At 39.3% G+C, this 23,624-nt stretch overlaps 1 protein-coding gene across 3 annotated transcripts; it reads right to left on the bottom strand.

Annotated features, from left to right (window-relative positions):
* Positions 1-34: 34 nt before the first annotated feature.
* CSTF2 (cleavage stimulation factor subunit 2) lies at positions 35-23,553 on the bottom strand. 3 transcript variants are annotated; one of them, XM_029929737.1, is made up of 16 exons: positions 23,461-23,553; positions 22,281-22,359; positions 21,574-21,743; positions 20,721-20,857; positions 20,147-20,266; positions 19,900-20,037; positions 17,857-17,980; positions 13,318-13,380; positions 10,874-10,933; positions 10,607-10,693; positions 10,088-10,229; positions 8,908-9,083; positions 8,040-8,332; positions 4,449-4,559; positions 2,902-3,027; positions 35-254 (listed from the first exon to the last, which is right to left on the bottom strand). In XM_029929737.1, exons 1-15 carry the CDS (start codon positions 23,516-23,518, stop codon positions 2,905-2,907), a joined length of 1,881 nt encoding a protein of 626 aa, XP_029785597.1. In that variant the 5' UTR covers positions 23,519-23,553; the 3' UTR covers positions 35-254; positions 2,902-2,904. The 3 variants fall into 3 exon arrangements, with proteins under 3 accessions (XP_029785597.1, XP_029785598.1, XP_029785599.1); XM_029929738.1 differs by lacking the exon at positions 10,607-10,693; XM_029929739.1 differs by lacking the exons at positions 10,607-10,693; positions 10,874-10,933.
* Between the last annotated feature and the right edge of the window lie 71 nt (positions 23,554-23,624).

The raw sequence follows: 23,624 nt of genomic DNA, 5'->3' as shown, positions 1-23,624 counted from the left end.
AAAGCAAAAAGGTGGTGTATATCAATCTGCAGTATACTAAAATTGTGTTCAAAGTTTATTTCAAGTCACAGAAAATATACAAACTAAGACAACAGAAGGAACTGATTTTGTTCTCAGAGAAGGTGATGGGAATCCTCCACCTGGCACCAATTTGAGTCATTCAAGGGTTAGGATGCAGAAGTCATCTTTTTGCAACACTTCAACAAAGTTACAGAATTAACTTCCAGATTTGCTGCCAGGTATTTTTTGAAAACCTGTAAGGAAAAGTTGGGAGAAAGCTATTAGAAATGGAGACAAATTTCTATTCCCCAAACATCAGGAGAAAAAAAATAAAAGTAGGGGATGGAGGCTATGTAAAAGGACAAATGAACAGGGACAGATTCCTAAGGTGCCTGCTTCCAGGATCCCCAAAGTAATCACCCCTGACCACAGGGTTTCTCAACCTCAGCACTAATGACATTCAGAGACAAGTAAGTCTTTGTTATGAGTGTGGGGGAGGGTGGAGATCTTGTGAGTATAAGATGTTCAGAAGCATCTCTGGTCTCCACCCACACCAGATCCCCTACAGTTGTGACAACCAGGAACATCTCCAGACATTTCCAAATGTCCTATATGGAGCAAAACTGCCTTTGGATGAGAACTACTGATCACACACAAATTAATCTAAGTTTAAAAATGGTGAAAACTGAATAAGCTCTGTAGTCAATAATAATGTACTAGTGTCAATTTCTTGGTTTTGTACTACAAACCAAAAAAGTACCACACAACAGCTTCTCAAGATGTTATCACTGGGGGAAGTTGGAGGAAGGATACACAAGGCTCTCTGTACTATTCTTCCAACCTTCTGTGAATTTATACTAATTATTTCAAAATAAAAACAAACAAAAACCCTAGCCCTGTGGTTTATGTGCAAGGCTGTGGGGCATGCCTTCTCTGACATGAATAAATTAGAAAACGTAACAGAGAAGAACAGCTTTTACTCTATGCCTTTAAATGTAATAGTTAGCCTATACTTCCACTAAAAGACTACCTCAGGTATAGGACAGCTTCGCATTATACTTTAGTCATTTAAAGTCTAAATACACACCCGAAAAACAAATAATCCAGTGAAGAAATGGGCAGAAGACAGGAACAGACACTTCTCCAAAGAGGACATCCAGATGGCCAACAGACACGTGAAACAATGCTCAGTGTCACTCATCATCAGGGAAATACAAATCAAAACCACACTGGAGATACCACCTCACACTGGTCAGAGTCGCTAAAATGAACAAATCAAGAGACTATAGATGCTGGCGAGGGTGTAGAGAAACAGGAATGCTCCTCCACTGTTGGTGGGAATGTAAACTGGTGCAGCTGCTCTGGAAAACAGTGTGGAGGTTCCTCAAAAAACTATCCATAGAACTCCCTTATGACCCAGCAATAGCATTGCTGGGGATTTACCCAAGAGAGACAGAAATGCTGATGCATAGGAGCACGTGTACCCCAATGTTCATAGCAGCACTGTCAACAATAGCCAAATCATGGAAAGAGCCTAAGTGTCCATCACCTGATGAATGGATCAAGAAGATGTGGTATATATATACAATGGAGTACTACATGGCAATGAGAGGGAATGAAATCTGGCCATTCGTAGCAACGTGGATGGAACTCAAGGGTGTTATGCTAGGTGAAATAAGTCAGGCAGAGAAGGACAGATACCATACATTTACACTTATAAGTGGAACCAGAGAAACTTAACAGAAGACCATGGGAGAGGGGAAGGAAGAAAAATAGTTAAGGAGGAGGGAGGCAAACCACAAGAGACTCTTAAATACTGAGAACAAACTGAGGATTGATGGGGGTGGAGGAGTGGGGGAGAGGTGAAAATGGGTGGTGGGCATGGAGGAGGGCACTTGTTGGGATGAGCACTGGGTGTTATATGGAAACCAACTTGACAATAAACCATAAATAAATAAATAAATAAGTCTAAATACAGATTCTGGCTTGGATAATTTAATGATATTATAAATATTGATTAAAACACAATATATTTAGTAAAGATTGCTAAGCAGTGTAAATGAGTTCACTATTAATGATAATATATAAATTGTAATTATAACACAGATGGGGTAGAAAGTGGAAATTAAAATGTGATATTCCAGCCAATATTGGAACAATGTGAATTTTAAAATGTTTTTAGGAAACAGAATTATTTATGAAATATAAGATGTTGAGGAAAAAGGTTTTTAAAAGAAACTCAAATACATGGGATCAGGTTAGGTCACATGATTATGATCCCTTTTACATGACTGATAAGCAAGAAATATAAAGGGCAGCATTGTTCTGCAGCCTCCAAAATGTAAAGGGACTGATGGTGATGGTGGACAGTCACTACCCTAAAATATCTACTCTCTCAGTTTAATGTCAACATAGTCAATATTAAATAAATACTGGAAATTAAAAATATTTATACATTTTATTGAAATGCTTTGTATTTTCTCCATGGAGAATATGTGGAATAAAATAACACAACTGATTTTGGAAGGATACACCCTAAATTATATTTAGAGGTTGTCTGGGGAATGAGATTGAGGAAGCAGAGCTTCCTTTCCTGACCTTTCTATATTTCTGCATTTGATTAACTTTGTAAAAGTGATCACATGTTACTTTTGCCATTAGGAAAGAAAGGTTACAAAAAAAAAATTAACATTACAGCCAACTCAACAACTGAACAAATACCTTGCTGCCTTCCACGATTCTGATAGGAGCTGACCTAATGAAGGGTTAAGAGTATAACAGGAGGACTGCAGGCTCAGACAGTCTTGGTATCAGGAGAGTGTTATTGGTTAAGGCCGAAAGCATCTAATACCCCAAATGCGCAAGGAGCTTGTCCAATTTAGGCAGGTTAAGGCTGCTCACCTTTCAAGGTGCTCCAGTGGATTTCTGTATTTGTTCCTTTAAGATCAGGATACTCTGCCTCTGCTCAGGAGGCAGCATGGCGATCTGGTCTGCAGTCAGTTGAAGAACCTGCATGATCAAAGCAGCCTGTGAAGAGGAAAAACAAAGTGAGTTTTAATGACGGCAGTTATAAAAACAACACAAGCTTCTGTCCAAAAATGAAGGATATTTCACACCTAGAATACTATACACAAAAAAATGCCCAAACCAAATAAAAAAACCCAGCTGGTGAGAAAAGGCACAGTGAAAAGCTCAGGTACAATAATACCTAGGATTAGAAGACTAATCAGACACCTCCATGAAACCAAAGTTCATGCAGACTAACACATTATCTGTGAGTCTTGGGAACTCTTCAGTTTTTAATCCCTTTTTGAAAGTCTCTCTTATTCACAAGTTTTAATTTTCCATCAGACATGAGCTCCCCACAATGGTCAAATATAGAAACAGAAAGACATACTCATGGGGAATCTACTATTGTTTTTAGGGATAAAGTAGAAAGAGGAGGGGAAAAAAAAAGACTTGGATTTTCACATCAACCTAGCCTACAGAAAAAAAAAGTTATGGCAGATGAGTCTGAAATGTAAGATAAGCTGCCATTTTGAGTCTGAAATGCAAATTAAGCTGCCATTCATATATATCCACTAAAGAATTTTAAGACCAGGCTCATAGGGGCACCTGGGTGGCTCAGTTGGATGGGCGTCCAACTTTGGCTCAGGTCATAATCCTGTGGTTCATGGATTTGAGCCCTGTGTGGGGATCTGTGCTGACAGCTCAGAGCCTGGAGCCTGCTTTGGATTCTGTGTTTTCCCCTTTCTCAGTCCCTCCCCATTCATGCTCTCTTTCTCTCTCTCTCGAATAAAATAAAACATTAAGAAAGAAAAGATATTTAAGACCAGGCCAGTAAATTTTCAGATAACAAGATCATAAAAAAGTTATAGGAGTAAACCATTGCTTCCAAAGGAACTCCAAAGACCCAGGATGTCCACATCGTGATTGAAAAGCAGAATCCTGGGGCATCTGGATGGCTCAGTCAGTTGAGCATCTGACTTTGGCTCAGGTTATGATCTTATGGTTTGTGGGTTTGAGCCTGGCATTAGGCCCTTAGTTGTCAGCACGGCTTTGGAGTCTGCTTTGGATTCCGTGTTACCGCCTCTCTCTGTCACTCCCCCATTCATGTTCGTTTACTCTTTCTCAAAACTAAGTAAACATTTAAAAAATTGGGTGGCTTGGTCGGTCCAATTTTGGCTTAGATCATGATCTTGCAGTTCTTGAGTTCAAGCCCTGTATCAGGCTCTGTGCTGAGAGCTCAGAGCCTGCAGCCTGCTTAGGATTCTGTGTCTCCCTCTCTCTCTGCCCCTCTCCCGCTTGTTCTCTCTCTCTCTCTCTCTCTCTCTCTCTCTCTCTCTCTCTGTGTGTGTGTCTCTCAAAAATAAATAAAAATTAAAACAAAAAAAATAAGAGCAGAATCCAAGAGATGTGTGCCCCTGGGGGCAGACAGTGTTGCTTACCTTCTCATGGTCCTGTGGGGTGACCTGGTTCTGGCCAGGACTAAAGCCCCCAGGCTGACCTCCTCCTTGAATGCTTGCTCCTTGCATGCCTGCTCCCTGCATAACTGGGACCTACATGCACAAAGAGAGATGAGAGATTTTTCAGAACTTCTCATATAGGTATTCAAGATGCAATAATAACAATGTGAAAAACATGAATAAAAAACAAAAAAACCCCAAATTAATCATTCTGAAGATCATTTCCTACCGTTAGCAATGGCAGAAGGCAGGGTTTAACTAGAGATCAACTAGCAAGTTAGACACATTTGCTTAAAATAGCTCTAGCATCATCAACAAATATAACACAGCACAATCAGACACCATCAATCAAGCAAAATCCAGCTGCATAAGCACAGAGAAAACGGAGAGCATCCTAGAAACTAGTACTCAGTGGAAACAGAAATGAAAGCCAGCAGATTCTAGAGATAATGTATGCTGCTCCACTGGGGAAGCTACATTCATAGGGATACTGCCTACCTCTAGTTCAATCAGACATAGGCAGTTCGTCCCAAAGGACCCTTTCCCTCAAGTAAGGCAGAGACGATCATAGTGGCAGAGGCAGAAAGGAGATGGGAAGGCCTCCGGGGAAAAGACTGCTATTAGCCCAACATTTGCTTTTTATAACTTTCCATAGAGAATATGCAGCAGATGCTTTCTGCTAAATTACCAAGAAATATGACTGACCCAAGTTAAAAGAACAAAATGCAGTTATGTCATATTTAATTAAGATCTTCGGTGACTTCAATCTTTGGGAAGACTACCAGACTGCAAGGAAAAGGCCTCAGAGCACCTAGAATCACTGTTTAAAGTCCCTCTGCTATTATGTTCACACTCAGGCATTCACCCAGAGTTGAGGTACTGTTATTAAACACAAATTATTAACACACTTGTTATCTGCTTCCCCAACAGATTAGAAACAACAAAGCCCAAAAAGAAATGTAGATAAACCATTAGGAGCAGATACCAGCAATGTGAAGAGCCAGGTGACAGACTTACGGTGAAAGAGACCAGAAACCAAACAGGAGAGAACTATGCTTTCTGTTACAGCATATACAGTAATGGGTACATTTAATTATCACCTTGAATAATCAAAAAATGGTGAAAACTGTTTTTCCTATCTTGTTTAGGAAGGGAAAGAAGCTTCATTATCACTTTCTGGTTTTTATCAGTACTGAATCCAGAGACGAGTCTGAACTTCAATGTGCTACAGATCTGAAATATCTGTGAGGATAACATTTTTTACATTTCAGTCAATACTAATTTGAGGTATTATAACATGATCTAACCAGCAGGGCCTATTCTAGGCAGACAAGGCACAATATAGATGACCACACAGGTTTGTCTAGGATACTCCCAGTTTATGCTTTTGTCCCAGGGCAACTACTAACAACAGCGCTCTCAGACTCACACACATCCCTGTTTGCATGATAAGTTAGGCAATCACTCTAAGTAATAATAAGCCTTTTACGAACAAGCTTCCAACTAGGTGAACTGGAATTAATTTTAAAACCGGATTCAAAATTAGATATTAGGTATATACTGTTAAATAAAAAAAAAAAAAAAACAAAAAAGGCACAGGGACAGTGAAAGGAAAAATATATGAATTTTTTTCTAACAATATATTCTTCTTTGTTAGAAAAATACATCAAAAGTTTAATAAAAGCAATTATCTTTAGGGTCACAAGGGAGATGGATACAGGGGAGGAAGCAAGGTTCTCACTATATATTTTTTGTATATGAATGAACATATTACTTTAAACAATTTAAAAAAGGTTTGAAGATAAAATTTGCTTTTTCACTTCAGATCTAATAGGCTTTATATAATCTACTAAAATTATATAAACCTAACATTAGGGGTGCCTGGGTGGCTCAGTCGGTTAAGCCTCCGACTTCAGCTCAGGTCAGATCTCACGTTCGTGGGTTCAAGCCCCGCGTCGGGCTCTGTGCTGACAGCTAGCTCAGAGCCTGGAGCCTGCTTCCGGTTCTGTGTCTCCTTCTCTCTCTGTCCCTCCCCCTGTCATGCTCTGTCTCTCTCTGTAGCAAAAATAAATAAAACATTTAAACAAATTTATAAACCTAACATTACAGAATAATGAGTTCAAGCACTAGCAGACATGAAAGAGCAACTTTCTTCAGAAACTGTCTTCCAACCATTATTTTCAATGAAAATATTGACAGAATTATATAAGCACATCATGTAGTTATTTGTTGTCAGTTTTCCCAGCTAGAATGCAAGCTCCAGCAGCCCTCTTGGCGCAGTGAGCAGTGCGTCAGTCTCATAATCTAGAATGTAAGCTCTAGGGGGGTGGGGACTTCATTTTGTTCACACTGCTATATCCCCAGTACCTACAGCTCTCTCTGCTACACAGGAGGTGCTTAATAAATATTCGTTGAATGACTGAATAAATGCATAAAAACCATTTTTATCATGAGACTACTGATCACAGAGGGCAGAATAAACATCAAGGCCCACCCACACATTTTTTAAAAAGCACAACTTTAAAAAAAATAGAAAATGGTTTCCTTTCACACGTACCAGAAAACGACATATTCGTATTTCCTATTAAAGAGAGTGGGACAGACATATATACATGTGTGTATACATACATACATAACATGTAGATAATAGGATAGAGTGCTACAGTGGAAAAAATAGTGGGTTCTATTCCTTGCTCTGTCACTTTTTAGTTGTATGAATTTGGACAACTCACCTGAATTCTTGGATCTCAATTTCCAAATCTATAAAATGAGAGAACTGGATAACTGACATGTTCAATTCCAGCTGACTCTCTCCCTTCCCTTTCTTTCTCTCTGTCTCTCTCTCTCACACACAAATGGGAGCAAGACACATAAACATATGGAAGACCGAAGAGAGACAGAAGTACATAGCAGAAGGAAGAAGACAAATGGAGAAAGAAAGTCAGAGGGGCTAGAAGTAGATGGAGGTGCTAGCACCTAAAACTCAGGGAAGCCACAGGCATACCATCTCCCCACAACCAACTGTGCTGAAAAGGGAAGAGACACAGACAATCATAGATCACCATATACACAGAACTGGGGAGAGCCAAATAAGGAGAAATAAAGGATAAGAATTCAATTCCATAGGTTTTAAGGTACGCATTAGAAAACTGTCTGTGTGATGAAAGTGAGTTAAAATAGGTTTTCTGCAAACCCAAGATTACCTAAATGACTACCTATAGCTCTTCATATGCCCTAATACAGTTCTTATGGTTGTACATTAGAATCATTTGGGGGAGGTTTTTCAAATTATCCATCCTTGATTCTAGTGATACACATTCTGTCCCCTAAATTTGCAGGGGCTCTGTTCTGAATGGAAGAGCTCCTTAAATTGTGGGACAAGCTTGCTACAATCCTGGTGCCCATCAAATAAACACCTTAAGGGACACAGAAACTAAAAGAAGGGAGATTCTAATCTTCCCGTTTTAACAAGCTGAGAAATAGCCTAAGTCGGAAAGCAGTAACAGGATCAATAATCAATTCCTGAATAGATAAAGATTTCACACAGAAGTAAGAAGTGAGTGTTGCACATACTTGTCTGGATCCCTGGGGGCCAACTGCCCCCATGTTAATTGGACTGGGACCTTGGATTCCAGTAGGTATAGGACCTCTAGGACCAGGGACTGGGCCCCTTGTATCCATATTTCTGGCCTCTAACCCTCTGACTTCCATTGCACGGGCCTCCATTGCGCGGGCCTCCATTGCACGGGCCTCCATTGCTCGGGCCTCCATAGCACGGGCCTCCAATCCTCTGGCATCTAATCCTCTAGCTTCCATGGCTCGTGCCTCCATCCCTCGTGCATCTATGCCTCGGGGATCTCTTCCGCCTATAAAGAAATTGTAAGAAAATCACTGTGTAGCTACTCATCTTTACTGCAAAAAACCCCCAACAATCAAAGAAAGATAGAAATCTATTCCTCCAAACACATCTCCCGTACAACTACAGTTGACCCTTGAGCAATGTGATGACTGGAACACTCCCCCAAAACTTAACTACTAATAGCTTACTGTTAACTGGAAGCCTTACCAAAAGTATAAACAGTCGATTGACATATATTTTATGTTATGTGTATATGTTCTGCATTCTTGCAATAAAGTAAGCTAGAGAAAAGACAATGTTTTTAATAAAATCTTAAGGAAAATAGCACTGCACTATATTTACCAAAAATAAAAAAAAATCCACATATAAGTGGACCTGTGCAGTTGAAATATATTGTTCAAGGGTCAAATGCACACAAGACTCCTTTCTCCTTCCCAATTTCACAGATTTGCAGATAAACCTTAAAAATGTTTGTCAAGCCCATTACCCTAGCCTTCTGTATTCCAGATTAGGGCCTAAAATAGCTGGGTTTATTATCAGCCTGCAACTACCAGTCAGCCTTGTAATGTGGTCTCCCCTTACCTCTGCCATCCAAGGGTGGACCCCTCTGATCTAGCATGGGTCCTCTTGGCTCTGCCATTAGAGGTCTGGGCTCAGCTAATGGCCCCCCCCTCATTTCATGTGGGGGTGGGCCACGGCTGTCATGACCAGGGACATGGTGCATGGGTGGACCCTGATGAGGTGGTCCCAGATAACCTCTAGAGATGGAGAAAAATGTTATATTTTAAAACAGAACAAAACAACAATAAAAAGTATTAACCAGAAGATCAGTAAGTAAAAAAGTCAAAGAACTGATACAAACATCAGTCTATAAATGCTAAGAGAATTAACACCAAACAGGTAAAGAAAAAAGCTAGGGAGATGTAAATCCACACATTCTAGAACTTCATGTTTGGTCAGGGCGCTCATGATTGAGGAGGTAAGGTATCCATTGTACAGAATGAGTATGTAGTACAATGCTTAAGAATATGGGTTACTGTAAGGGTTCAAATCCAGGCTTTATCACACATTAGTTGTGTTTCTTGAGCACATTTACTTAGCCTCTCTATAGCTTTGTTTATTCATCTGTAAAATAGGATTGGTATATTAGTATCAATCTCACAGGTTTGTTGTGTGGATTTAATGAGATGATCTCAGTAAAGTACTCAAAGCAGAGTCAGAGGCATTATCCTCATTAGTATCAATTATCATTATCTTATTATCATTACTGCTATTATTAATATCACTACTACCATTAAGCAAAAGAAATTTTTCCTGTTCCAATAATGTGCCAGAATTTCCAATTTGTAAAGATGGAGTAGCGATGCAAAATGACATACTCAACTATACAGTTCTGTCCAAGGAGAAGTACTTAGTCTTGGACAGCAGCTATGAATATGTACCTATCTATTGAAGTAGACAAACAGGTACCACTGGTACAGAAAGACTGTTCTCAAACCAAGGGAAAATTCTGATTCCTCCAGTCTTTCCCCTTTTAAAGAAATTTTTTTTAATGTTTTAAAACAAAACAGAGCATGAGCAGGGGAGGGGCAGAGAGAGAGAGACACAGAATCCAAAGCAAGCTCCAGGCTGAGCTGTCAGCACAGAGCCTCATGCAGGGCTCAAACTCTCCAGTTCTGAGATCATGACCTAAGCTGAAGTCGGATACTTAACTGCCTGAGCCACCCCCCATACAATCTTTTCCTTCAATGTTAGTGCTTACCTAGGCTCTACCTCTCCAGTTACAGAAAGTAAAGTGCCTCCACGTGGATCATTTGGAGCATCTCCTAGTAAACCTCGAGGAGTTGGGACGTTGGCAGGCAAGGGCCCACGCTGAAGAGCTGCCCTGGGGTCCTGCATTGGCACTGACGGGGAAACAAACAGGAAGTTACTGTTGTGAAGGACACATAAGGAAACAAGAAATGACTCTGTACCACTGACAACATAATTCAGACACCTGAGAGTGGCTGAAACCTCACCACAGCAGACTCCTTTTGCAGCTCAAGAACAGAAGCAGGGTGTAGGCAGAATCTGTACCATGTCAGAGGTATGGATGGAATTATATAAAGAGCAAAGTGGGGAGCAAACTGCCAAGGACTAGCACTACAACCTGAAGAAATTTATGCTCCTGGTTCTCCTTATAATCAATCTTAGTTCAAGGACCAGAGTCACAAAAGAGAGGTAGGGTCTTGGCATTATGTGAACACTGCCACGGCTCTGCAAGAACCTGCTGTCTCCTTACAGACTGCTATTCCATCCAAGCCTCCTGACACCAGTAGGGAGGGAGTACAGCCTCGGACAGATGCCCATATCATCCATGTTCTCTGCCCTGTGTGAAGAGGTCAATCTTAGGCTTGTGGCCCCAACAGGAAAAAATTTAAAAACAAAAACCCAAAACATTACCCTTTTGAGTTCTGAACGTGAGGATGACTGCCAAGCAGCCCTTGTCCTCTCAACGTCCCACCCTGAACACCACAAGCAAGAGGAAACCCGCAGATACAATGGGTACCTTGAACTCGCTCAACTGATGCAGGCCCGGTGGGTCCCACAGGCGAATGCTGTAGGGTTCCTAGGTGAGCAGTAAGTTCAAAAGGAGAAAGAGCAGACACTTGAAATAGCTTGTGCGCCCGCGCGCGCGCACACACACACACACACACACACACAGAGAAACATACACATACAGACACCGGAAATTTATACACGTAAGTTACAAAGCCAAAAGAGTTCAGGAGCCTGCCCCAGGCTACAATCTTCCTACTATATTAGCTCTTTTGGGATCGGAAATTGTTCCACTGTGATGAGACTGCCTCATAAGTTGAAACCTGCTGGCCACTGATTTTACTCAGTAACATTCAATTTTTGCCTCTGCTACTATGAGTCCACCTAAAATTCCTTATACCACTACAAAAATAAAAGTAAAAAAAGGATAGTTCTGAACTGCTAGTTAGGCAAAGAACATAAACATATGTTCATAAACAAAACATGAAAGAAGCTGTACTTAACATGGAAGGCAAGATTTATTCCGAAGAGGCCCATAACACAAGTTGGACAATATTATTTTTGCTGTATTTTAAAGCACAAAAATTTCTGTGGGAAACGCAGTGAGTGAACTTTAGACAAAGAAAGTATCACTCCTCAAGAAACACTCTGCCACTGCAGGTCTCTGGTAATAACAAAACACCATGACAAAAGCAAACAAAGACTAATGAGATGACAAGGTGAACACTACACAAAGGTGGTAGAAGGCAAGAAGTACTTTTTTAAACAAGTAACTGTCACCATTTACCATTATAAATGCGCATAAGAAGCATGGATTCCAGGAAAAGAAAGAAAATTGAGTATAAATGAAAAGATTCTTGCTTCCTCTGCTAAGTACTGAATAAAAACTATAAAAGAAAACTCATCTCACTTTATCTCAAGAAGACACACTTGATCTACCTTCAACATCCAAGTCATTTCCCTTTGCTAACTTTTGACCAGAAAGGTGAAGACAACTACAGCAGGAAAAAGGATGTCTTGTGGAGTAAGTATAAACACCTAAAGGTTGACTGGTTGATGGCGTGGGAAGAATATGACTGCAAACCCAGTTTCTCCCTAATACAAAAATATTCTGGGGTACACACACGATCTGCTGATAGTAGCCGAGGGTTTGGGGCAGAAACCACAAAAGCACAGGCTGCTTTAGATGAGGCATTTGGTCAAGACCTTGGACCCATTGTCAACCATCTGACAAGATTATTAGTTCTGTCACTTCACCAGCCAACCCTAATGGACAAACCATAGACAGGAAGTAAAGTACAGAGGCCTCTATGTTAATATTTTGCTTTTAAAATGGGTTTCACTTATAGGCCGTAAGCTAGGAGTAACTTAAACTTCTCTGTGCTGTCCAAAGCAGTTCTTCCTCATCAAATGACAAAATGAGTAAGAATATAAGGCACTGAAGAGTATTTCTGGAAGTTAAAAATAGAGGCGGTGTGGATTTTCAGAAAGAGTATAGATTTTAGTCAGAGACTTCAGAGTCTTGCTCTGCCACTTACTGGCTGGAAGATACGTGCCCTGAATCATGTGCACATTACTCAGAGAACAGTATTTACTTACCATGGCCCCTTAAATAGGTAACTTTAAAACTCTGAGCCTCCACCTCTTTACCTGAAAACTGAAATGCTACCACCTAAGTCACGCAGTTGTCTATGCAAATTAAGGTGCCTGGCCCAAAGTATGCACTCAGTCTTACAGTAGATTCCTTCTGTTTTCTCACTCTCTCTCCTCCTGATGTCTTCAACCAAGCCACTGCATTTTCTTTTTATTCAAACTCCAGTAACAGAGGGAGATAATGTGGAGATTTTGGAGTGGCTCTGCTGTGGTCTTTAGTGTTATTGCCACAATACAACATGCCCTTATTAAGTAGGCTTTAGACCTCTGACCTCCAGTTTTATCTGCAGTTTAAATTTAGGCTTCTTCATGCCCAACCACGTATTACATGCTTATTATTAAAAATCCTTACTCAGCCAACAGATAGTCACAGAGTGATAGAGAATATGTCAGTAGAATAATTAGAGTATTAGGAAAAGGCGATATATAGGCGATATAACTTAAATAGAAACAAAGGATCCATTTGATTTATCATCAATCCTTACAGAGCTGGGCTCTGAGTCACTACATGGAAAATCTAGACTGATGCCGTCCAATGGAATATTCTGCAATGATGGAAATAGTCTATATCTGCACTATCCAGTATGATGCCCACTAAGCCCCATGTAGCCGTTGAGTACTTGGAACGTGGCTACTATGAATGAAGAACGGAATTTTAAGTTTTACCTAATTTCAATTTAATTTTAATTAACTTAACATTCAAATAGCCACATATAGTTAGTGGCTGCCATAATAAGACTGTGCAGATGTAGAACATTGCCAAGTCCAGTCCACAATAATCAGAAATTAATATTTATTTACCCTGCCCCCGCTCAATGGACACTGGTCCACTTCCTGGCATTCCAACCTGGGCTTGCATTCCTCCTAGAAGATAAAAGGAAGCAAAGAAAAACACAAATTATGACAGTGAAGAAAAAATTAGGATAGTGTCTGAGTTAACAGATTTCCTCTTTTGGCCTCAGAGGCAGAAAACTATTCAGGAACATCATAGCTATCTTTAAATAATGCAGTATACAGAAGATAAAGTTTGTTAGTAAACTCTAGGCTTCAGTGACAGAAAAGTGAGTTAAATGACAATACTTAATCTCACCAGTTACCAAAACCTTGGCAGAAGTTCTGTTACATAGGAAAACAATGGCACTTACCTTCACAACTCTTCTCATAGGAAGCAATACTGTTCCCACGGTATTTTGTAAATGTGTGGGTTTTAGTTGTGAAAAAATTTAGGGGGCACGGCTGGCATTTAATGAGAAGCCAACAGGGATACTAGATGCCCTGCAATGTCTGAGATAGTCCTCCACATTCCAGAATTATCTTGTCTTGCAAAATTTTCAAGTGTCTTGGTGAATGAACATTAACACAAATGAAAACCTGCTTATGGGCATCTGAATTTAGAACTTTAATCTGTTGTATTCGTAAACAAAAAAAGTTCTTTTCCATATATACACACACACAGATACACTGAATTTTTTGTTTTGTTAAGGATTTAACCTAGGGTTTTCACCACTTGAGTAAATCACATCACTAACAGTAATAGTCTCTCTGGTATTTGAGTTGCCAAAACAACATACCTGTATTTGTCTACATTTGAAGCTTTTACTTCATGGTATAGGTGCAAACTTCTGATTGCTACCTTTTGGTTTCTTGTGTAGTTGTGCCTGAACGCTTGCATATTAAAAATATTTTAATTTTTATTTTATTAATTTTTTTAATGTTTATTTTTGAAACAGAGAGAAACAGAGCATGAGTGGGGAAGGGGCAGAGAGAGAGGGAGACACAGAATCCAAAGTAGGCTCCATGCTCTGAGCTAGCTGTCAGCACAGAACCCAACGCGGGACTCAAACTCACAAACTGTGAGATCAAGACCTGAGCCAAAGTTGGATGCTTAATTGACTGAGCCACCCAGGTGCCCCCAAAATGTTTTTAATTATAAGTTAATTTCTTTTTATTTCTCCTTTAATATTGTAGTTAGGACATTATTTTTTTGGAAATCATGTTAAGTAGGTTATGTGTGCATTTCATTTCAGGGTAGTAAAAAGTTACTGCCAAGTATCTGTTATGAAAAGAGGCCACAGGATCTAACAGATTGAGAACCACTGTTCTACCCTAATTAGTTGAAATATGAGGATTGTTATACGAAGAATAACTATGTACCAGAAGTCCTGTCTTGTCCTTTCTATATAGCAGTAATTCTTTCTTTCCTCAAAGCAACAATATATGCTGTGAGTGGGAAGAAAAGACAAGCTTTACTATTTGCAGTTCATTAATACTTAACTAAAATATTAAGAATACATAACATTCTCTTAATTCCATTTAACATGCCAAGCAAAAAAGAAAGAGCCATTGATTAAGAACCTGAACCTGGGCTCGCCCTATCCCTACTGTAACAATAACTATGATTTTGAACAAGTGATTTAATATAATTAGCATATGCCCAGGCTTCCTCATCTGCAAAGTAAATGAGTTGGTCTAAACCAGTGGTTCTCAGAATGTGGTCCCCAGACCAGAAGCGCTAGTATCACCAAGGAATTATTAGAACTGCAAATTCTAGGGCCCTAAATCAGACCTGCTAAATTAGAAAGTCTCAGGTGGGATCCAGCATCTGAGTTTTAATAAGATAATTAGGTAATTCTAATGTACATTAAAGTTTGAGATCAACAGGTCTAAATGATTTCAAAGGTCTCTCCTAACGACAGCATTCTAAGATTTATTCAGACCTCTCAGTAAAACAATATAAAGATTTAGAATCTGAGAAAAGCAGTGGCAAGAAGGACTTCTGGACATAATTTCTCATATTATACACTATTACATGATGACACTTTAATTTCTATGGGCCAACTTCCCAGAAGTGGAATTGGTGAGTCCAAGAGTACATGAATTTTAAATGTGAGACTAGTTTCTTAAACTATCATAAATTTCCCCACTGATAGTGTCATCTGTTTGAAATTTTCCTAGTCTGATGGGTTTAAGTAAAGTGAAATCTTGTTATTTAATTCGCAATCCCACTGACTATAAATGGATGTATTTTTGTTGCCATTTGGATTTGATCTTCTTTGAAGCGCCTACTCATTTTCTTTGTCTACTTTTCTACTAGATTGTTCCCCCTTCTCACTAATTGTCAAAGAGCTTTGTGCAGGGTATTTAAAAAATCCTAGTGATATTTTAATAAGTTCAGAAGTGTGCTACAATCTCACAAAACATACCACTGTAATTATTATTTTCCTAATTTTTTAAAACCAGTACATAGAGCTCTTTTATTCTTTAATAACATAGGCATTTAAAGATACTCATTTAAAGTACTGCTTTCACTACTTCCCATACTTTTTTGTGTAAAGTACACTATTTTTGTTGTCTTTTGGATAATTTATAAATTTCGTTTTTATGCTCTCTTTAATTCAAGGACACCTAGCGTACGTTCATTAATTTCCCAAGTAAAGGTTATTTTCAGTCACCTTTTAATTATTTCTAATTTTATTGGTGTCTTTTTTTAATGTTTATTGATTTTTGAGAGAGAGAGAGAGAGAGAGAGAGAAACAGAGAGCGAGCCAGTGGGGAAGGAGCAGAGAGAGAGAGAGGAGACACAAAATCTGAAGCAGGCTCCAGGCTCTGAGCTGTCAGCACAGAGCCTGATGCAGGGCCCAAACTTGTGAAGCACAAGATCATGACTTAAGCTGAAGTTGGATGCTTAACCAACTGAGCCACCCAGGCGCCCCTAATTTTATTGGCTTATAATTAGAGAATATAGCCTGCAAATTCTCTACTTTTTAAACCTTTAATTTTATCACCAAGTACATAGTTTTTTTTTTTTTTACAGTTCCATGGTCATTTTGGGGGAAAATATATTCTTTAGTCAAATCTCTTATAACAAATTGTGCTTATTGGTTCTGCTACTTTATTCCTCAATGTCTTTACTTATTTTCTGTCCATTAGTAGGAAGGTACTCAAAGTGTGGTCCACAGACAATACTGATCCACACACTGTATGCTAACAATTCATGACAATGTTAAGTACAGAAATGGAGAGCAGACACTTAGACACTTTTACAGCAACTTGACACTGTTGTGACATCCAAGTGCACCTGTCTTCCTGAACAGGGCATAGACCATTTTGGGTGTTTTTTGACTTATATTATGAGCTGCACATGTCATGGGTTGCTTACTTGTCATGTGTAGTAGGACCACACTGCAATATGTAATATTTTTAAGTTAGGTACCCATAACTCAAAAATGTATGAAATACAGAATCCATTTCTTTCACTGAAAGATATTTTAACTATAACTGCATAGATAAATGAAAATCATGAGTTTGCTGAAATTTCTTTTATTTTTTTAAATTTTTTTTTAAGATTTTATTTTTTTTAATGTTTTATTTATTTTTGATACAGAGAGAGACAGAGCATGAGAGGGGGAGAGGCAGAGAGATAAGGAGACACAGAACCAGAAGCAGGCTCCAGGCTCTGAGCTGGCTGTCAGCACAGAGCCTGATGCGGGGCTTGAACCCACGAACGTGAGATCTGACCTGAGCCAAAGTCGGAGGCTTAACCGACCGAGCCACCCAGGCGCCCCTGAAATTTCTTTTAAAATCCCTTCCTCTATTCCTTGCCTATTTAGCTCTGTAGACCAGGTTCTCTACAAAACAGAACTATTTCGATTCATTATCCTCTATTTGTAGCGTTGTAGTCATGATTAGATAAATTAACAAGAAGCAACTTTGTTGCACAAAAAACTTTAAATATTCATACATGTCATATGTTCATACAGGAGCTTCCTATAGGAAATCACTATTTCACTCATAACTTTTTTAGTTATGAGTGTTGAATGAGAAAAAGCGACAATCATAATAACAATACTCTTTAATTTCTATATACACACTTTCAATGAAAAGATATAGCTTTAAAACTTTTTTCCTTTTGTTATTTGGTCTGATTACATTTAAGGAAATGCAATTTTATACTTGTTAAATATAATAACAAATGTGATTATTCTGTGTCTGTCTTTTTATGTGCCTTTTAACCTAAGTCTCTGGCTTTCAGTGGGAAAATTGAGTCCATTTACACTTAGAATTACTCTCTATACAAAATTTTATTCCTTCCTCCTTACTCTATGTTTATTATTACTTACTTCGTAATGTTTCCTGTACCCTTCTGTTTACTGGCTTGGTCTAGTTCCCATTCACTCCATTTGGAACTATTTCCTCCACGTAGGATATACACATCCTAACTGTGTAATAATTTTATGTCAAGAGCTCATTACCATGTAATAACGTGGCTATATGATACCATTTGCTACAACAAAACTTTAGCAAAATACCAAAATGGTGAAGACTCTAAATGAAACATACCTCCAGGAGCCAAGGAACCAGGGCCAGGTCCTGTTACAGCCGCTGGTATTTGCCCTGGTACTGGAACTCCAGCCTGCATAGAAGCTTGCATCAGAGGAGGTGCACCATTGACATGCATTCCACCCTGATCAAAAGAAAAAACGGTGTATGTACATGCCTCTGGATACACACATCATGAGCCTGGTTATATAGAACACAATTAAGATGGACCATATTCTAAAAGCAGAGACTGGGGTGCCTGGTTGGCTCAGTCGGCTAAGCTTCTGACTCTTGATTTCAACTTAGGTCATGATCTCATGATTCATGAGATGGAGCTCCACCTTGGGCTCTATGCTCATAGTGCCAAGTCTGCTTGGGATAATGTCTCTCTACACCTCGCCTACTCACATGCATGCACTCTCTCTATCAAAATAAATAAACTTTATTAAAGAAATAAAAGCAGAGACTGACAAGTATGATCTGTGTTGTGAGGTCACATGTAGCACCTATGATTGACTTCAAGTTGTTTACCTCCCCAGTGCGATAGGTCAAAAATGGTAGATTACTGTAATTCTATTTACATTTGTCTTATTTTGAGGTTGAACACTTTTATTATGAAAAATTCCAAATACATAAATTGCATAAAAAATAAAATAAACATATACTTTAGGAAATAAATAATATATATGTTTGAAATTTGCTATGGTCTTTCCCAATTGTACCCTGTATCCTCTTTTTTTTAATGTTTATTTATTTTGAGAGAGTGTGAGCACGGGAGGGACTGAGAGAGAGAGAGGGAAAGAGAGAATTCCAAGTACAGTGAGCATGGAGAGAGAGAATCCCAATCCACACTGAGCGTGGAGCCCAATGCAGGACTCAATCCCATGACCATTAGATCATGACCTGAGTCAAAATCAAGAGTCAGATGTCTAACTGACTGAGCCACTCAGGTGCCTTCCTATATCCCCTTCTTAAGACAACCAGTTAAGGATTTTTATAGATGTTTTGAAATTGTATGTAAATCATTACAAACTAAACATACATACTAAACACATTTCAGCATATTTTGGGATATACGCAAACACATATACCCTATATTTTGAGAAGATTTTACTTTCACTTATTTTCACTTTTGAAACGTTTGGGTAATCGGTGTTGATAACGTGTATCCTAATTCATCTTATCTGCTATATGGAATTATGTTTTTGAAAGTCATTCAGGGTGACACACTGGATAAAAACATTTTCCCATTCTTCCACTGATGTACATTTAGGATGTTTTAATTTTTCACTATTATATTGTGACAATAAACGTTCTTGAACATGACTAAGGACTTTTAAGTAATCAGCCTGTTGTCCATCATGAGTGTGGCAAATACACTGCCCAATTTGTCATTTGTCCTTGGTGCTTTTAAAAAATTTTTAAATGTTTATTTATTCTTGAGAGACAGAGCACGAATGGGGGAGGGGCAGAGAGAGGGGGAAAAAGAATTTGAAGCAGGCTCTAGGCTCTGAGCTGTCAGCAGAGCCTGATGTAGGGCTGAAATTCACGAGTTGTGAGATCATAACCTAAGCCAAGTTTGGATGCTTAACCAACGGAACCACCCAGGAGCCCCTATTTCTTTTTCTTATACAGAAAATTTTCAGCTTTCAAATGTAATTATTTCTTATGGCTTCAAAGTTTTATGTCATGTTTAGAAAACAAGCTTTACATTTTCCCACTGGTAAGGAGATAATAATAGTGCCAACCTGTCACGACTGCCATAAGTACTAAATGAGATGTATGTAGAATAACAAATGTCAACCACAGCACCATGCAGGCACATAAACATAAAATTAGTTTCTATAAAAGGGCACACAGAAAAGACCTCTTTATTTCACAAACTTGGCACTGAATCTACATTCATTCAGATGCCACATACCCTGCAAACTGAAAATTGCTATCTTGTCTGGAAACTGCAATTATCGTTTTTAGCTCCTGATTATTCTTCTTTCAGTATATCTTCTTAAAATGAAAATGGCATTCTAAGACAGGTAAAAGTAATATTACGAGGTAAAGCCCTACCAAAGCCTGGGCCTGAGCGGCCTGAGGATTCGGCTGGCTCATTGACACAGAGGATCCTGAGCCAGGCCCAGCGGTGTGGACTGGCTGAGGGTTGCCTGCAATCAGCGTTGGGATATTTGTCTGGCGATGCAGAATTTTCTAAGAAATGAAAAGACACATCTATGAGCTGTTTAACAAAGCAGTCATGTAGTTCCTATCCCATTCAAAGTTTATTGTGGCATGTCCATAAAAAACAAGAAGCACTCACCAGGGCAATCTCTGGATCCACAATTCTCATCACTACCTGTGCCTGTAGCAAAGCATAAGCCAGCTGGGGGTTCTGAAGCAACATGTTCCGTGCTTCCTGGGGACTATTCTGGACACAGAGCTGAGAAGACAAGCAGATTCATCATCAGGTTCAATACTTATTACTTAGAAATTAATAGCGATTTAGAATCATGCTCATCTGAGAAATATAATATTCAAGAAGCTTTTTAAGCTATCATTGGTTTCTGCATAGCACACAAAATTTTGGTCATGACAGGCAAGAGAAGGAAGAGGCATTTCAAATACCACAATACCACCATTTCGGAAAAAAGCCACATGTGAATATCTACAAAAAGTGACACTGCGAAGCTGGGTTTGTGTCCCAAAGTGGAAAGATCTTTGCACAAAATGTAAAACACACTATGCACAGATGGCATATCAAAGGTGCAAGACATGGTGCTTAATCGGCACACCTTATACTTGAGCTTAAGAAATCATTTCCATTAACTTTATCAATTAACTCCTTGAAAATTGGCTGTGATTTGATTTGTTCTTAACCTAATGCCTCCTCCCACCTTCATTTGTTTCATCAGCTCAAACATCTGCTCTGGTGGAAGACTGGCAACTGCTTTGCTAATGGACTCAGGGGCATCCTCAGGACTGATGGTCTCTCCATAAGGTGACTCAATGACAGGGGCACCCGTGCCAAGGCCTGATCAGGAAGAAAGTACAGAAAGTTAAGGAGGCAAAATTAAGAGCTAAGGCATTTCAAGTATCTACTTTCCAGGGCTGCTTCCCTTCCAGGACCCATTGATAACTTTCAATTCTTAGGAACTGAGAAATCAGTGATTTGCAAGTCTCTTATTTCTGTAGAGGAAAGTGACAGAGTGTATTGTTTGCTCTCAGAGGAAAGCTGGAACTAAGATCACATAGGTGGACAGTGTTAATGTAAATTAGAAATGGGGCATATCAATTTCTTTGACAACTCATTTCAGAAGCAAAACCACAAATATGCTAATTTTCAGAAGCAAAATAGAAGAAAAAGATGCCAATTCCAAAATGTAATTCCTGATCTGTTACCTCATGAAAAAAAGCCAAGAGAATGCTCAAGTAATCCCACCAATTACAGAGCTGACAGTTACAAGATTGGCAAACTAATGACCAAGTTATTAGTGCAACTAATGGCTTGGTGAGCCTTAATTCATCTTCAACTAGAAATCAACTCCACGGCAAATGGGGAGACTTCTAAAGTTAACGTTCTTTTTTTCTCCAATATATACACTTTTGTAATGCAGGCGCCTCAAATGGGTCAAGTAAAAAAGCTACATAGCTAACCATTTCAGCAGATGCTAACACATGTCATAAATGGAACATCTTCAATACATCGTTACTAACTCATAGTTGCATACGAATCAGGTTTATACTCACTCTTCAGCTCTTCTTTGTTCTTTTCACTGGCAGCATTGTCCACACGAAGTGCTCTCCCACTGAATTCACGCCCATTCAGGTTTCGCATGGCACTAAGTGCCGTCTCCTGGTCTTGGTATTCACAGAAGCCATAACCCTTTGGCTTTCCTGTCTCCCTATCATATACCAACCTGGAAGAGCGGAACCAAGTATCAGACACAAATGTTATATACATATAGATTTCTTGCTAACATTGCCATGTTCTAATTTGGTCCACTTTAAGACAAATAACTTTATCACTCTGACCGCCTCACTGAAATATTTTTTTAATGTGTATTTATTTTTGAGAGAGAGAAAGAGCGAGTGAGCGAGCATGGTAGAGGCAGAGAGAGGAAGGCAGAGGATCTGAAGCAGACTCTGTGCTGACAGCTGACAGCCTGATGTGGGGCTCAAACTCAAACTGTGAGATCATGACCTGAGCCGAAGTTAGATGCTTAAGTGACTGAGCCACCCGGGTGCCCCTCACTGAAGTATTTTTTAAATGGAAAAAAAATCTTTCAATAAAAATAAATGTGAATTCTATGGTATGTGAATCATACCTGAATAAAGCTGTAACAAACAAAAAGAAGAATGAATGTGAAAAGTCACCAGTACAAACCTTGCCATTATTGCTAAAGGTCAAGTTTGTGATTTTAAAGAAAACCCCAAGTAGTCAAAGGGGATCTCACCTGAAACTAACAACGGGTCCAACCTCAGAAAAAATGTCCTTTAACTGCTCTTCAGTAGCCTCATATGGAATGTTCCCCACTACGAAGAAAATAGACATTATTAAAACTCTTGAGTTTGTAACCCATTTCTTTGGTGAGAAAGTAAACCGGTATGTACACATATCATTGAAAATGTAACAACTACCTCAAAATAGTGTTCCTACAACCCCAGTTTCCTGGTACTTCAGACAAGATTTCAATCTTATCTGCTGACTTTAATTACAAAACAAACAAAGCACCAAGGCTAAATATAAAAGGTTTAGGCACTCCTTAATAGCCATTCTTAGACTTACCTGAAATGTGTTATGATCTTCCTTAACTTCGGTGAAAATAAATAGTCTGGCATTGGTTATTTACCTGATAATCTTTTAGTCTTATCAATAAGAACTAAAAATACCAAAGTATTTGGTATTTTGAAAACCGGCTCATTATGTCCATATTTCCACACATACACACACACTCAAAGAAGAATGAAGACGAATGTAGTAAAGGATGTTTAAAAATTATTCTCAACTGTCTTGTCATGTCCCTTCCAAAAGGTGCTTTAAAGTCACCACAGGTACTTAAAAAGAAACAAACAAATTTATTTAGTCTGAAAAGATTACTCAGAATAGACTTGATCCTCTTTAAAATTCCTTCGACGAGGTCTTAATCATTCGTTCATTCATTCACAATTCACCTTAAGACGCCAGGTGGCTGTTCACAGTATCGAACTAGAATGTTACAGTAAAAAGCTCAGGAATGTGCTTATGAGAGGGCGGCAAGTGGACACAAGGATCTATGTACTCAGCATATAATCTGTATTCTGGGATAGAGGGTGAGAAATAGTACGGGGCATTTGCCAAGCGCTCTCAATAGCAGGCAATGATCGAAGCTCATGAAAGGAAAAGTGCATAGAAGCTGAACGCTAGTTTAACTTCCTTAGCCACATCTTGAAAAGGCTGCGAGACCTCAGGGGAAAGGGGTATCACTTTGCCCGCGAGTCCAGCAGGTTGGCCGCGCCACAGGATAGGCAGGTAGAGCTGCCAACCGAACCCATAACCAGCTCCTGCTGCAATTCATGACATGCAAGGGGCATTCCTCGCAGCTCACTGTCTCTTTCTGTCCCTCCCCGATGCTTGGCTCCACGAATTCCTCTTACCAAACACTGAACGCAGAGAACGATCCACCGCAGGGTCTCTCACAGTCAAACCCGCCATCGCTCTCTTCAGGTCGCTTCCGGTGCGCCAGAGCACACTTCCGTAAGGCGTGTGAGATCTGCGCTAAACACGCTTCTGTACTGCGCGGCAAACCGGAAGCAACTGG

The sequence above is a fragment of the Suricata suricatta genome, chromosome X (assembly GCF_006229205.1).
Source record: "Suricata suricatta isolate VVHF042 chromosome X, meerkat_22Aug2017_6uvM2_HiC, whole genome shotgun sequence".
Taxonomy (NCBI): domain Eukaryota; kingdom Metazoa; phylum Chordata; class Mammalia; order Carnivora; family Herpestidae; genus Suricata; species Suricata suricatta.
The sequence above is the reverse complement of the archived record's forward strand: the minus strand, read 5'-3'. Positions and strand labels throughout refer to the sequence as shown.